General features: G+C 43.6%; 1 protein-coding gene across 1 annotated transcript in view; it reads left to right on the top strand.

Moving 5' to 3' along the window:
* Positions 1 to 13,774, top strand: part of LOC119969213 (histone-binding protein RBBP7) — a 55,821-nt gene extending 42,047 nt beyond the window's left edge. Inside the window, exons 10-12 of the mRNA XM_038802517.1 lie at positions 6,301 to 6,358; positions 12,318 to 12,428; positions 12,656 to 13,774. Of these exons, the coding sequence (XP_038658445.1) occupies positions 6,301 to 6,358; positions 12,318 to 12,428; positions 12,656 to 12,724 (238 nt within the window). The 3' untranslated portion in view covers positions 12,725 to 13,774. The remainder of the gene's footprint in view (positions 1 to 6,300; positions 6,359 to 12,317; positions 12,429 to 12,655) is intronic.
* The last annotated feature ends 990 nt before the right edge of the window (positions 13,775 to 14,764 follow it).

The following is a 14,764-nucleotide window of genomic DNA, read 5'->3' as shown; positions in this document are numbered from 1 at the left end:
AGAATTCAACCATATCTCCCAGCTACGTTGAAACCCCCAGTGGCATCACTGATCTCCAACTCCATCAGAATCGTCGCCGTGCAATCAGTGAGGCGAAGGCTTACCACATCAGCGCCCCTCCCCTCCCCTCCAACAGCACCAGCAATTCTGAAACCCGAAAGATTGCATGGTGCCAGCTTGACCCCCGCTATCTCCAATATTGTGTCAAACATTCTAGCCCAGAACCCCTTAGCTTTGAGCACTCCCAGAATATATGTGAATGGTTTGCTGATCCCCTCCCGCACTTTTCACATTCATCTTCCACTTTGGGGAAAATCTGCTCATGTGGGCCCTCATCATGTGAGTCCTGTGTACTACCTTGAATTGGATGAGGCTCATCCTCGAATTGGATGAAGTTGAGCTAATTCGGTGCATGATCTCACTCCAGATCTCCCCTCCAAGCTCGATTCCCAACTCCTCCTGCTAGTTCTTCATGATTTCTTCCATTGGCGTCTTATCAGTTTCCAGTAGCCACCCATAAATGTCTCCAATCTTCCCCTCCTTTGGGTTGTCCCGGGTTAACAACTTATACAGAAGCGTCCGTTCCGGCAGGTGAGGAAATGAGGGTGGTTCTTTGCGTGCAAAGCTTTGGACCTGAATGTATCTAAATCGTTCTCCCAAGGCAACTCCACTTCCCATGTAATTCCTCCAGTTTTGAAAACCTTCAATAATAGATCTCTCAATAGTTCTACTCCTTCCCTGTACCCACCTACCATACATTGCAAACATCTTTCCCAGCATAAACCAATGATTCCTACATAATGGGGCAAGTGTCGATATGCCTCTTAGCCCAAAGTGCTGCCTTAATTGGCTCCATATTCTGAGCGAAGATGCAGCCATGGGATTCCTAGTATATCTGCCCGGAGAGAACGGGTGTGGGACCGTTGCCAAGGCTCTCAAACTTGACCTTACACAGGAGGCCTCCTCTACCCAAACCCACTCTAACCAACACCTCGCCACCTCTATTTGCTGCCCAGTAGTAGTAGAATACATGTGGGGGTCCCGTCCCCCCCCCACAACCTTCCGCCCTCTTTGCAAAAAGATCTTCCGAATCTTTGGAGTTTTACATGCCCATACAAATTCCAAAATTAATCTGTCCATCCTATGAAAGAACGCTATTGTGGAATCCCTACAGTGCAGAAGGGGGCCATTCGGCCCATCAAGTCTGCACCGACCTTCTGAAAGAGTACTTCATCCAAGCTCACTCCATTGCCTATCCCATTAGCCCCTTAATCTAATCATCTTTTTCGGCACGAAGAGGCAATTTAATATAGCCATTCCACCTAATCTGCAAACCGTTGGACTTTGTGAGGAAACCGGAGCACCGAAGGAAACCCATGCAGACACTGGGAGAATGTACAAACTCCACACAGTCAGTGACCCAAGGCCGGAATTGGACCCTGGTCCCTAGTTCTGTGAGGCAGCAGTGCTAACCATTGTGCCACCATGCTGCCTTTCGGGAGGAATATTGGAAGGGTTTGGCAGATGAATGAGAGTCATAGTAGTACCTTCATCTGAACTGTCCGTATGCTTCCCGCTAGGGACAATGGCAGGGAATTCCACCTGACCTCTTCATATCCCTCATCATTACCTCAATCAAACTAGACCAGTTCTACTTGTGCAGTGTGTCCCAGTCACGTGTTACTTGTATACCCAAGTATCTAAATCTCATCTTGGCTAGTCCTAATGGTAAAACTCCCAGATTTGGAGTTAAAAGGAAATACTTCACTCTTCGACAAATCTAGCTTGTATCCGAGAACTTCCCAAATTTCCCTGACATCCATTATTTTGTGCATAGATTCTAGTGGGTTTGATATGTATAACAGTAGGTAGTTGGCATGTAGCGATATTCTAAAACCCTTTTGAAGCTCCTTCTGCTCCACCATTAATTCTGGCTGGTTTAGCACAGGGCTAAATCGTTGGCTTTGAAAGCAGGCCAGCAGCACAGTTCAATTCCCGTACCAGCCTCCCCGAACAGGCGCCGGAATGTGGCGACTAGGGGCTTTTCACAGTAACTTGATTTGAAGTCTACTTGTGACAAGCAGTTTTAATTACGTTTTTTTCAATTCCTTAGTTGGGGTCATCGCATACCATCGATCTACTTGCACCCAACAACTTTTAACTTTCTACTCTATCCAAATTATTCCTATGGGCCTTATAGGAGATAACCTTCCCCCAAGCCACTGTCTTTTATAGCCTCCCAAAAAGTCGAGACAGAAACCGCCCCATTTTGCTTACTGTCCACATTGTCCTTAATCACCTGGGACATTTTCGCACAGTATTCCTTCTCTACCAGGAGCCCCAAGTCCAACCTCCACTCTAGCTTTGTGCCCGACCTGAGTCGAACCATATATCTACATAGTGTGGCACGTGGTCCGAGATTACAATCCTTGCATACTCTGCCCCCACTAATCTCGACAACACGGACTTCCCTTCTGCAAAAAAATCAATGTGGGAGTATACCTTGTGTACATGGAAGAAGAAGGAAAACTCCCACATTCCCGGGTGCCTCAAGCTCCATGAATCCCCCCCCCCACCCTCTGCTCGATAAATACACCCGCATCTGCTCCATAAATACACCCTGCATCTGCTCCATAAATACACCCCGCATCTGCTCCATAAATACACCCCGCATCTGCTCCATAAATACACCCCGCATCTGCTCCATAAATACACCCCCCACCTGCTCCATAAATACACCCCCCACCTGCTCCATAAATACACCCCCCACCTGCTCCATAAATACACCCCCCCCCCCCCCCCCCCCCCCTTCCCCATTTGCTCAATAAATACCCCTAACTCTCTTGCCATCCCTGATTTTGCATTGATTTTGGGTTTGTCTTCTCCACCCTTTGGTCTAATGCAAAGCTAAAATCTCCTCCCATTATTAATTGATTAGAGCAGGGGTGGGCAAACTTTTCCGTGCAAGGGCCACATTCAGAAATTCACAATTCACAAAGGGCCGCATAGTATATTAAGTAAAATAATTACTTCACCCGGTTATGATTCTGGGCGCCTCATATAGAACATAGAACAGCACAGAACAGGCCCTTCGGCCCTCGACGTTGTGCTGAGCAATGATCACCCTACTCAAGTCAACGTATCCACCCTATACCAGTAAGTAACCCAACAGCCCCCCCGCAGTAACCTTAATTTTTTTTTAATGACTTGGTGGGCCGCAGAAATACCTTTGGCGGGCCGCATGCGGCCCGCGGGCCGTAGTTTGCCCACCCCTGGATTAGAGTGTAAATCCAGGATGGACGCCAACATCTTCATGAAGTCTGCATTGTCCCGCCTATGCGTTAACTAAAACGCGTTAACTATGGATTCCCGCCAACACTCCGCTCACCAGCTCAAATCTTCTCCCTGATTCTCGTAACTCCCTGGCCACCGCAAATGTAATTGTTTTACTAAGTAGGATCGCTGCTCCCCATTTCTTAGAATCAGAGCTTGAGTGGAGCGATAGTCCCATCCACCCTTTACTCAATCACGCCTGATCTTTTACTCATATGGATTTCCTGTAGGAAGACCACGTCTGCCCTCAAACTTCCTAGATGAGCGGATATCTGTGATCTTTTAATCGGACCATTCAGTCCATGCACATTCCATGTTGCTATTCTTCACGGGGGAGTTGGTCCTCCCCTTCCCCTAGAGACTGCCGTTACTTTCTAGTATATTTCTCTCCCTCGTTCAGGCCCACACAAGGTGACTGCACTACCGTCTCTCCTATTTCTTTCCAGAAAAATACTCCCATTATTAATCATTCCCCACCCCCTCGATTCATACCCCACCTCCTCCCGCCAAACCCTCCCACTGCTTACGTTTACCAGCATTCCCTGCTAGCATAGTGGCTCCCACCTGGAGATCAGTACAAAGGTCTCGCCCAAACTGCCCTGATTACCCCTCATCTGCACTACTTCTCCTTTATTTTCCTCTCCAGCGACTCAGACTCTACCCAATCCCCTCATCAACTCAACAACTGTAATGTCAACCAAAGAAGTTAAGTTCCAGCTGTACAGATCCACATCTCAAAGCCTATTTGCTTTTAAAAAGAGATGCAGCGATGATACACCAGAATGATGCTGGGGCTAAGAGGGTTAAAGTGAGAATGGTTGCATTAATCTAATTTCGTATTCCCTTGGATGTAGAAGATTAAGAGGTCATATAATGCAGGTCTTTAAGAGGATTAAATGATTTGATATTGTAGGCAGATAAACTATTTTCTCTGGTTGATTCCACAATAAGGGGACATTACCTTAAAAGTTGAGGCTAGATAGATTGTGATAATATAAAGAAGCTCTCCTTCAAACAAAAGGCAATGGAAATCCGAGTATCTGCTCCCCCCCCCCCCCCCCCCCCCCCCCCCCCCCCCCCCCCCCCCCCCCCCCCCCCCAAATAACTGTCTTGGTCAGTTGGAAATTTAGTAACTTGTGATTGATAGATTTTTGTTGGGAAAAGGTTATGGATCTTAGGTGGATAAGTGAAGTTAAGATACAGATTAACATTGATTTGATTGAATGGTGGAAGAAGCTGGAAGGGCTGAATTGGTTTTCCAGTTTGTATGTGTCCAAATGCTGACAAACTAATTTTTGTGAAAAGCTGAGGTTTATTTTTTGCAAATTTCTTGTGCATTTTCTTGGATAATCTGTTAAACATGTATTAACCTTTCATTTCGAAATAAGTGATGATGACCTATTAACCACCATTTTAGTGCAGATTGAAATTGCTGACTTTGGGACAAATTGCATTAATAGTTACAAAACTGGGGCATTTTCTGTGGTGTTTCTCAAGAGTCAAGAGATTACAAAGTAATTAAATTGTTGGTTTATTTTGGCTCAGGATTCAAACTTAACTGCTTTGTCCATCAGAAGTACTTGAAGTATGTTAATGTTGATATGGATTGATTATATATCATATGGATTAATATAATTTGACATTAGAGAGCTAGTTTCATGACCAATTCCTTTTGTGGGTTCTATTTGACATTCACTTACTGCACAATGGAAAGTGGTTTACTTGTGCTCTATTTCATAGAATTTACAGTGCAGAAGGAGGCCATTCGGCCCATCGAGTCTGCACCGTCTCTTGGAAAGAGCACCCGTCCCAAGGTCAACACCTCCACCCTATCCCCATAACCCAGTTACCCCACCCAACACTAAGGGCAATTTTGGACACTAGGGCAATTTATCATGGCCAATCCACCTAACCTGCACATCTTTGTGACTGTGGGAGGAAACCGGAGCACCTGGAGAAAACCCACGCACACACACGGGGAGGATGTGCAGACTCCGCACAGACAGTGACCCAAGCCTGAATCAAACCTGGGACCCTGGAGCTGTGAAGCGATTATGCTATCCACAATGCTACCGTGCTGCCCACACTATCTCAAATCTAAAATTAGAATTTATAGTACAGAAACTATTTGGCCCAACTAACCCATGCCGGAGTTTATGCTCCATGTAAAACTCCTCCCAACTCAACCATCATCATATCCGTCTATCCCTTTCCATGCATGTATTTATTTAGTTTTCCCTTAAATGCATCGGTGCAATTCACCTTAGTCACTCTACTAGGGTGGCACAGTAGCACCGTGGTTAGCGCTGTTGCTTCACACCGCCAGGGTCCCAGGTTCAATTCCCGGCTTGGGTCACAGTCTGTGCGGAGTCTGCACATTCTCCCCGTGTCTGCGTGGGTTTCCTCCAGCAGCTCCAGTTTCCTCCCACAAGTCCCAAAAGACGTGCTTGTTAGGTGAATTGGACATTCTGAATTCTCCCTCAGTGTTCCTGAACAGGCACCGGAGTGTAGTGACTAGGATTTTCACAATAACTTCACTGCAGTGCTAATGTAAGCCTACTTTTTACAGTAATAAAGATTCTTATAACTTGGCAGTGAGTTCCAGATGTTTCCAAAATCATTTTATTGAATTTACTAATGACTACAATTATAAACCTTAATTTTGAACTCCCCATAGGTGAAAACATCTACTCCACGTCCTCCTTATCAATCCCCTTCATAATTTTAAAGAACTGTCACATCACCTCTTTGCTTAAGAGCCCCAGCCTGTTCATTATTATCTGAAAATTATACCCTCTCTGTTCTGCTGTCATCTTTGTGATTATTTTTTGCATTTTCCCCAGCTATATCATTTTGGTAACATTGTTCTTAGATTTGTTCAGTAAGGCAGATTAATGCCGCTAAAGTGCAAGAGAAGTTTCAGGAGTATTTAAATTCATAAATTGTTTTACCTGTTTGTTTTTGTAGTAAAATTGGCGAGGAACAATCAGCCGAAGATGCAGAGGATGGACCTCCAGAACTATTGGTAGGTTTCTGAACAACTTATAGCAACTAGCAACAGAAGTAGGTTATTCAGTTCCATGGGCTAGTTCCAACATCAATTTGGATCTTCATGTCAACTGCATTTCCTTATTTTTGCTTCACACCCCTGATGTCCTTACCCAACAATCTTACCAATCTTTGTTGAAAGCTGCAATTGACCTTGAACCCAGTCTTTCGAGGGAGATGATTCCAAATGTCAACTTGACTACCCATTGTGTGAAAAAATGCTTCTTGACTTTGCCAGTGGATGGCCAGCTCTAATTTCAAGATCATATACCTTTGTTCTCAACTAATCTTCATTGTGACAGAAGTGATTTCATAAAGCAATCTGATTTCCTTTTAATGCAGACTGTAATCTTGAATTTTTAAGCAATTTTGAATGTGCATTTGTGAGATAGAACACAGAACAGTACAGCACAGTACAGACCCTTCAGCCCACGATGTTGTGCCGACCACTTATCCTAATCTAAGATCAACCTGACCTACACCCCTTCAATTTACGGCTGTCCGTGTGCCTGTCGAAGAATTGCTTAAATATCCCTTTTGTCTCTGACTCCATCACCTCTGCTGGCAGTCCATTCCACGCGTCCACCACTCTGAGTAAAGAACCTACCTTTGACATCTCCCCTATACTTTCCTCCAATCACCTAAAATTCTGTTCCCTCGTGACAGCCATTTTCGCCCTGGGGAAATGTCTCTGGCTATCCACTCTATCCATGCCTCTCATCACCCTGTACACCTCTATCAAGTCACCTCTCTGCCTCCTTCGCTCCAGTGAGAAAAGCCCCAGCTCCCTCAACCTTTCTTCATAAGACATGTCCTCCAGTCCAGGCAGCATCCTGGTAAATCTCCTCTACACCCTCTCCAAAGCATCCACATCGTTCCTATAATAAGGCGACCAGAACTGGACACACTATTCCAAGTGTAGTCTAACCAGGGTTTTATAAAGCTGCAGCAAAACCTTGCGGCTCCCCCGTTAAATGAAAGCCAACACACCATACGCCTTCTTAAAAACCCTATCGACCTGGGTGGCAACTTTAAGGGATCAATGTACGTGGACCCCAAGATCCCTCTATTCCTCCACACTTCCAAGAATCCTGCCTTTAACCATGTATTCAGCATTTAAATTCGATCTTCCAAAATGAATCACTTCACATTTATCTAGGTTGAACTCCATCTGCCACTTCTCAGACCAGCTCTGCATCCTGTCAATGTCCTGTTGTAACCTGCAATAGCCCTCGGCACTATCTGCAACTCCATCAACATTTGTGTCATCGGCAAACTTACTAACCCACCCTTCCACTTCCTCATCCAAGTCATTTATAAAATTCACAAAGAGCAGAGGTCCCAGAACAGATCCCTGCGGGACACCACTGGTCACCGACTTCCACCGACTACCACTCGCTGTCTTCTTTCGGCCCCCCAATTCTGTATCCAGACAGCCAAATTTCCTGTATCCCATGCCTCCTGACTTTCTGAATGAACCTACCGTGGGGAACCTTATCTAATGCCTTACTGAAATCCATATACCCCACATCCACTGCCCGACCTTCATCAATGTGTCTCGTCACATCCTCAAATAATTAAATGAGGCTTGTGAGGCATGACCTGCACCTCACAAAGCCATGCTGACTATCTTTAATCAAAATATGTTTTTCTAAATAATCATAAATCCTATCTCTCAGAATCCTTTCCAGTATTTTGCTCATCATAGACCTAAGACTGACTGGTCTGTAATTCCCAGGGATTTCCCTATTCCCTTTCTTGAACAGGAGAACAACATTTGCCTCCTTCCAATCATCCGGTACTACTCCAGTAGAAAGCGAGGACGAGGACGAAAGATCATCGGCAACGGCATATCAATCTCCTCCCTTGCTTCCCGTAGTAACCTTGGGTATATCCCGTCTGGTCCAGGGGACTTATCTATACTGATGCTTTCCAGCATATCCTCCTTCTTAATATCAACCTCTTTGAGCCTATTAACCTGGTTCACGCAGTTCTCACAGGCAACAAGGTCTCTCTCTCTTGTAAATACTGTTGCAAAATACTCATTTCGGGCCTCCCCTACCTCCTCAGACTCTAGGCACAAGTTCCCTCCACTATCCCTGATTGGCCCCACTCTCACTCTGATCATCCTCTTATTTCTCACAAGTGTAGAATGCCTTGGGATTTTGCCTAATCCTTCCCGCCAGGGCTTTTTCATGGACTCTTTTAGCTCTTCTGAGTCCTTTTTTGAGTTCTTTCCTGGCTACCTTGTAACCCTCTAGAGCCGTGCCAATACCTTGCTTCCTCAACCTTACATAAGCTTCCTTCTTCCTCTTGACTGGAAGCTCCACTTCTCTTGTCATCCAAGGTTCCTTCACCTTGCCATTCCTTCCTTGTCTCAGTGGGACAAAACTATCCAGCACTCGCAGCAAATGCTCCTTAAACAAACCCCACATTACTGTTGTCATTTCCCCGAGAACATCTGTTCCCAATTTATGCTCCTCAGCTCCTGTCTAATAGCAGTATATTCCCCCCCCCCCCCAATTAAATACCTTCCCGTACTGTCTGTTCCTATCCCTCTCCATGACTATGGTAAAGGTCAAGAAGTTGTGGTCACTGTCACCAAAATGCTCTCCCACCGAGATATCTGACACCTGGCCTGGTTCGTTGCCAAGCACCAAATCCAATGTGGCCTCCCCCTTAGTCGGTCTATCTACATATTTAGTCAGAATTCCTTCATGGTCACACCTGACAAAATCTGCTCCATCAAAACCATTTGCACTAGGGAGGTTTCAGTCAATGTTAGGGAAGTTGAAGTCACCAATGACAACAACTCTGTTACTTCTGCACCTTTCCAAGATCTGCTGCCCAATCTGTTCCTCCATCTCTATGCTGCTATTGGGGTGTCTATAGAAAACTCCCAATAAAGTGTCTGCTTGTTTCTGACTTCCACTTATACTGACTCAGTAGACAAACCCTCCTGTACTACCTTCTTTTCTGCAGCTGTAATGCACTCTCTAATTAACCGTGCCACTCCCCCTTCTCTTTTACCTCTCTCCCTATTCTTCTTGAAACATCTAAACCCCGGAACATCGAACAACCATTCCTGCCCCTGTGAAATCCATGCCTCTGTAATGGCCACAACATCGTAGTTCCAAGTACTGATCCATGCTCAAAGTATATCTCCCTTATTCCTGACACTCCTTGCATTGAAACAGACACACTTTAACCCATCCCACTGAGTGCAGCTTTGCCCTATCAACTGTCTATCCTTCCTCTCAGACTCGCTGCATACTATTTCTGCCTGTTCAACAGCTACTCTATCCTCTGATCCGTAGCTCTGGATCCCTTCCCCCTGCCAAACTAGTTTAAACCTTCCCGAAGAGCTCTAGCAAATCTTCCACCCAGGATATTGGTGCCCCTCCAGTTTAGGTGCAACTCGTCCTTCATGTACAGGTCCCACCTTCCGCAGAAGGTATACCAATGATCTACATATCTGAAGCCTTCCCTCCTGCACCAGCCCTGTAGCCAGGTGTTCAGCTTCACTTGCTCTGTCCCTTGCTTCACTAGCATGTGGCATCAGTAGCAATCCTGAGATTACTACTCTGCTCGTTCCAACCTAACTCCCTAAAATCACTTTTTAGATCCTCATCCCTTTTCTTAGCTGTGTCGTTGGTGCCAATGTGCACCACAGTTTCTGGTTGCTCCCTATCCCCCTTAAGAATCCTGCAGACTCGATCCGAGACATCCCTGGTACCCGGGAGGCAACGTAGCTTCCGGGAGTCTCATCCGCAACCACAGAATATCCTATCCATTCCCCTAATCATTGAGTCTCCTATCACTATCGCTTTTGTAGTCTCTCTCTCTCCCCCCCCCCCCCCCCCCCCCCCCCCCCCCCCCCGCCTCCCTTCCCTTCTGAGCCACAGAGCCAGGCTCAGTGCCAAGACCTGGCCGCTATGGCCTTCCCCTGGCAGGGTCCGTGCCCCCCCCCCAAACAGCATCCAAACTGGTATACTTGTTTTGAAGGGGATCGGACACAGGGGATGCCTGCACTGTCTGTCTGTTCCATTTACTTCCCCTAACTGTAACCCAGCTACTCTTGTCCTGAACCGTGGGTCCTCTCTATCACCAGAGGCAGTGGTAGAGGCGGTTACAATTTTTTCCTTTTGAAAAAGCAGTTAGACAGTTATATGGGCAGGATGGGTATAGATGGATATGGGCCAAATGTGGGCAAGTGGGATTAGCTTAGTGATAGAAACTGGGCGGCATGGACAAGCTGGGCCAAAGGGCCTGTTTCCATGCTGTAAGACTCTATGACTCTAAACTCCCTGCTCCCCTCGCGCTCTTTGAGGAAATGTAGGAAATGAAAGGAGCACATTGCTCCCTCCTCACCACTCCCTCAGATGTTAAAGGTTTTTCTTTCCTATTTTTGTCCATTTTGAAGCATGTTGTAAACTGATTTGATCACTAAATTGTTATGTCAGTACTTGCTAGAATCCAAGAATGATGCAACACAATGGACCTGTACCAGCTCTTTGGTAGAGCTGTCCAATTAGTCCCATTTCACAACTCTTCCCCTGTGGACCAGAAAACTGGCATTTTCATATTTTCATATCGGACTCATTTGAAAGTTACAAAGGTAGTTCTGGATTATCAGAAACTAGCAGGGTAAAAAATGTTTACCTCAAGTTGTCTTTGGCTCTTTTGCCAATTACATTAAATCTGAGTTACCCACCCACTGGCAGCAGAGTTTCCCCTTTTAAATTTTCTCTATCAAAAGCCTTTCACTTTCTCTGCTCTAAGAACAACTACAGTCTTTCATAATTGAAGTCTTCAATTTTGATATTCTAATAAATCCCCTGTGTATCCTTGCTTAAGGCCTTGACATCCTCTGTAAAATGTGGTGCCTAGAATTGGCCACAATACTCCAACCAGAGCCTAACATTTGCTTTATAAAGTTTCACATTCTTGCCTTCACACCCTTTCTGTCTGTTTATAAAGCCAAGGATCCAAAATGACTTTATAACATACCTTTCAACTTGTCCTGCTTTAAATTATACTATTTAGTTTAGCCTACCAAAATTAGTCATTTTATACTTCTCTGTTAAATTTCATCTACCATGTGCCTACCTACTCCATCAACTGTATTCCCTGAGGCCTGCGACTATTCTCCTCAGATGTTTATTACATTTCCGAGTTTCATGCCATCCCCATCTCCAAACTTTGAATGTATACCCTATATACCCATGTCCAGGTGGTTAATATATATATATACATACCTCCACCATGGCCCCTAACTCTATAAAAAGATCTCCATTTGCTCCTTAATTGGCTGCACCTTCCCTTTGGCACTTTTACTATTTATATATTTATACAGTTTGGGTTGCCCAAGTTCAGTGTCCTTTACTTTTATTTATTAAAGTCTGTTATTTTTATTTATTAAATTTAGAGTACCCAATTACTTTTTTTTTCCAATTAGGGGCAATTTAACGTCGTAAATCCACCTACCCTGCACATCTTTGGGTGTGGGGTGAGACCCACGCAGACGGGGAGAATGTGCAAACTCCACACAGATACACTTTCCGTTATTAATGTTTCAATATGTTATATATTGGTAGAGCAAGATTGTATGTTTTTCATCAAAGACATTTAAGCACTGAAGGAGACCATGCATACCTATGTTTGTGCTAGCTATATAATTTAACTTCCTACCCTCTTTCCCCCTTACTTCTCCTTTCATGTCGTTTATTTTTAAATATTTATCCAATTCCTTTTTGTCTTAACCTAATAGCCAATGTGTTTTAAGTCTAAAGAAAATAAATTATTCTAACTTTGTCTTCATTCTTCTGTAAATTCAGAGACTTTGCCTCATTATCAATATGCCAACCATTGGAATCAATCTTTCATTCTTGTAGTACACCTTTATGCCATTCTAAAAATCTTGCTTTTTCTGGTAGTTTATTCATGGAGGACACACTGCAAAGATTTCTGATTTCTCCTGGAATCCAAACGAACCATGGGTAATCTGTTCTGTATCAGAAGACAATATAATGCAAGTTTGGCAGATGGTGAGTGTTAGTCTTTCTGGATCACCTGCACGTTATCCAAGAATTTTGGTCCAGATAATGATTGTCTTAGTCACTCTGCTTAAATGTTCAATTACTTGCATGTTGCTTTATTGGCGGTAATTATATGTAAACTTTAACATATTCCTCAATGTATGGTCTGTATATTATGGCTCATTACATAATTTCTAAATATATGTCATGGCTTGATTGAGATTTTTTTCTTTCAGGCTGAGAATATTTACAACGATGAAGAACCAGATACACCTGCCTCTGAACTTGAGAGCCAAGGATCATAATAAGCCCCATTTTAACACCATTTCAAAAGGGGTCTAAAATGATTTAGACTGATAATCCTAATACAACTGTTTTCCAAGCAATCTTTTTCCACTAAAGTGCTGAGGCTTGTATATAAAAAGCACTTGTGCAAATTTTGATGTGCAACTCCTGTTAGTTTGCAGTGAGTGCCGTACTGAAATTTGGAAGTGTTTTAAGAATGCAATGCCTGATTTATACAGTAGTATGTAATTGTATTCCTTAGTATGTATAAAGGTTTATGGATAGCTGCTTAAGCACAAATTGTGTATACTTTTGTGTTGCGATAATAGATAATATACAGCCTGGCCCTGAAATGTGATTGGCAGCAGGGGTATTAATTCAGAGTATGCATGTCATTTGGTTCTAATGGAAGAGAGTTAAAGTTGTTAATATCTCTGCAAAGCAATGTTGTCTTTAAACTCTTGGACAGAAGAGCTGTTGTTATCCAAAGTGCATGTTTCAACACTTGAAATTCTTTTCTTCACTTCTGCCTAACCACAACTCCCTCCCCCACACACATGCACATCGTGGTCACTCGAAGCACCATTGATTATCTGCAAGTGCAAGTGCATAGCAACCATGCCCACAATTTTGGAATAACTGTGCAGCAAGCATTTCATATAATGAGGACAAAATATTTACGTTTTATAGCATAATCCAGCATATGGTGAAGAAATGCTGCTGCAGTCTTCAAGAGCTGAGAACTAACTTCCTGATATGTGACATAGGTTTCTTACACTCCTTGAAGCTCTGATATATGTGTGCACTTGAGAACTTCTCTAGACATTTGCTTCTGTATTTTCCTTTGTTTTAAAAACTGCATTCTATGCATATTGTAGAGCAGGGATATATAAACACAATAAACCTTTTGTAATAATTTTTAAAATTTAGCTGTGCTTTTTAACAGGTACACATGAAAGGCAAACTGATCAACAATATGCATATCAGAAGTTAATTTACAATGATTTTGTTAATCTGCTGTAACTGAAGTTTATGATTACATATACAAGTATAAATTAACAAGTGCTACACTGGAGTTTGCAATTTTTCCCTCTATTCCGTTCTAAAGTACAAATGGAGTTCACACCTTTTCTCAGGCATCAAAACATAAGAACGTAAGTAGGGTAGATCTTCCAACCCCTCAAACCAGCTGAGCCATTCAGTAGGCTTGTGGCAGATCTTCTGTCTCAAAAACCCCATGTACTTGCTGGCTTCACATATCTCTTGATTTGCTGAGATCAAATTTCAGTCTATCTCAACCGTACGTATGTATGATGATGCAGCATCCACAACCCTTCTGGAGTAGAGAAATCCAATGATTCACAATCTTTGAGTGAAGGAATTTCTCCTCCTCTAAGTACCAAATGATCATCCCCTTCTGAGACTGTACCCCCTGTATTTTACTTTACACATCAAGCCACTTCAAAGTCTTGCAGCTTTCAATGAGCTCACCTTTTGTTTTTTTAAACTCAAAAAAATACATTATTGCAGATTGCATTGCTCATAAACAGTCACCAGATTTAATGGGTTGCTGGAGGTGGGGCAGAAAGGAAAGAGAAACTAACTGAAATATCCTCCTCTCTGCACACCAAAGCGCAATGGATTTTCACAAAGATTTTGAGGATAAATACTGTATTTTATCGGTCTCTAGTGACTGATCCATGGCAATATAAGTTGGAAGCCAGCATAAGTGCAGTGCTAAGCAAGCAGGTACGATTTTTGAGCTACCACAAGGCTGGACAATATTAACCCATGTCCTGTACACATTAGGGTTTATGTCTCTTGTGTTGAAGATGTCCCTTAGAAAATCAGATGCAGAGTATTCAGACAGGCTGCAGCCACAAAGTCAATAAATTTCTCAAGTCTGCATGAACATACTACCTTTTTTAAAATAAATTTAAAGTACCCAATTCATTTTTTCCAATTCAGGGACAATTTAGCATGGCCAATCCACCTACCCTGCACATCTTTGGGTTGTGGGGGCGAAACCCACACAACACTGGGAGAATGTGCAAACACCA

This window comes from Scyliorhinus canicula, chromosome 7 (assembly GCF_902713615.1).
Source record: "Scyliorhinus canicula chromosome 7, sScyCan1.1, whole genome shotgun sequence".
Taxonomy (NCBI): domain Eukaryota; kingdom Metazoa; phylum Chordata; class Chondrichthyes; order Carcharhiniformes; family Scyliorhinidae; genus Scyliorhinus; species Scyliorhinus canicula.
This window is presented reverse-complemented; position numbering and strand designations above follow the sequence as displayed.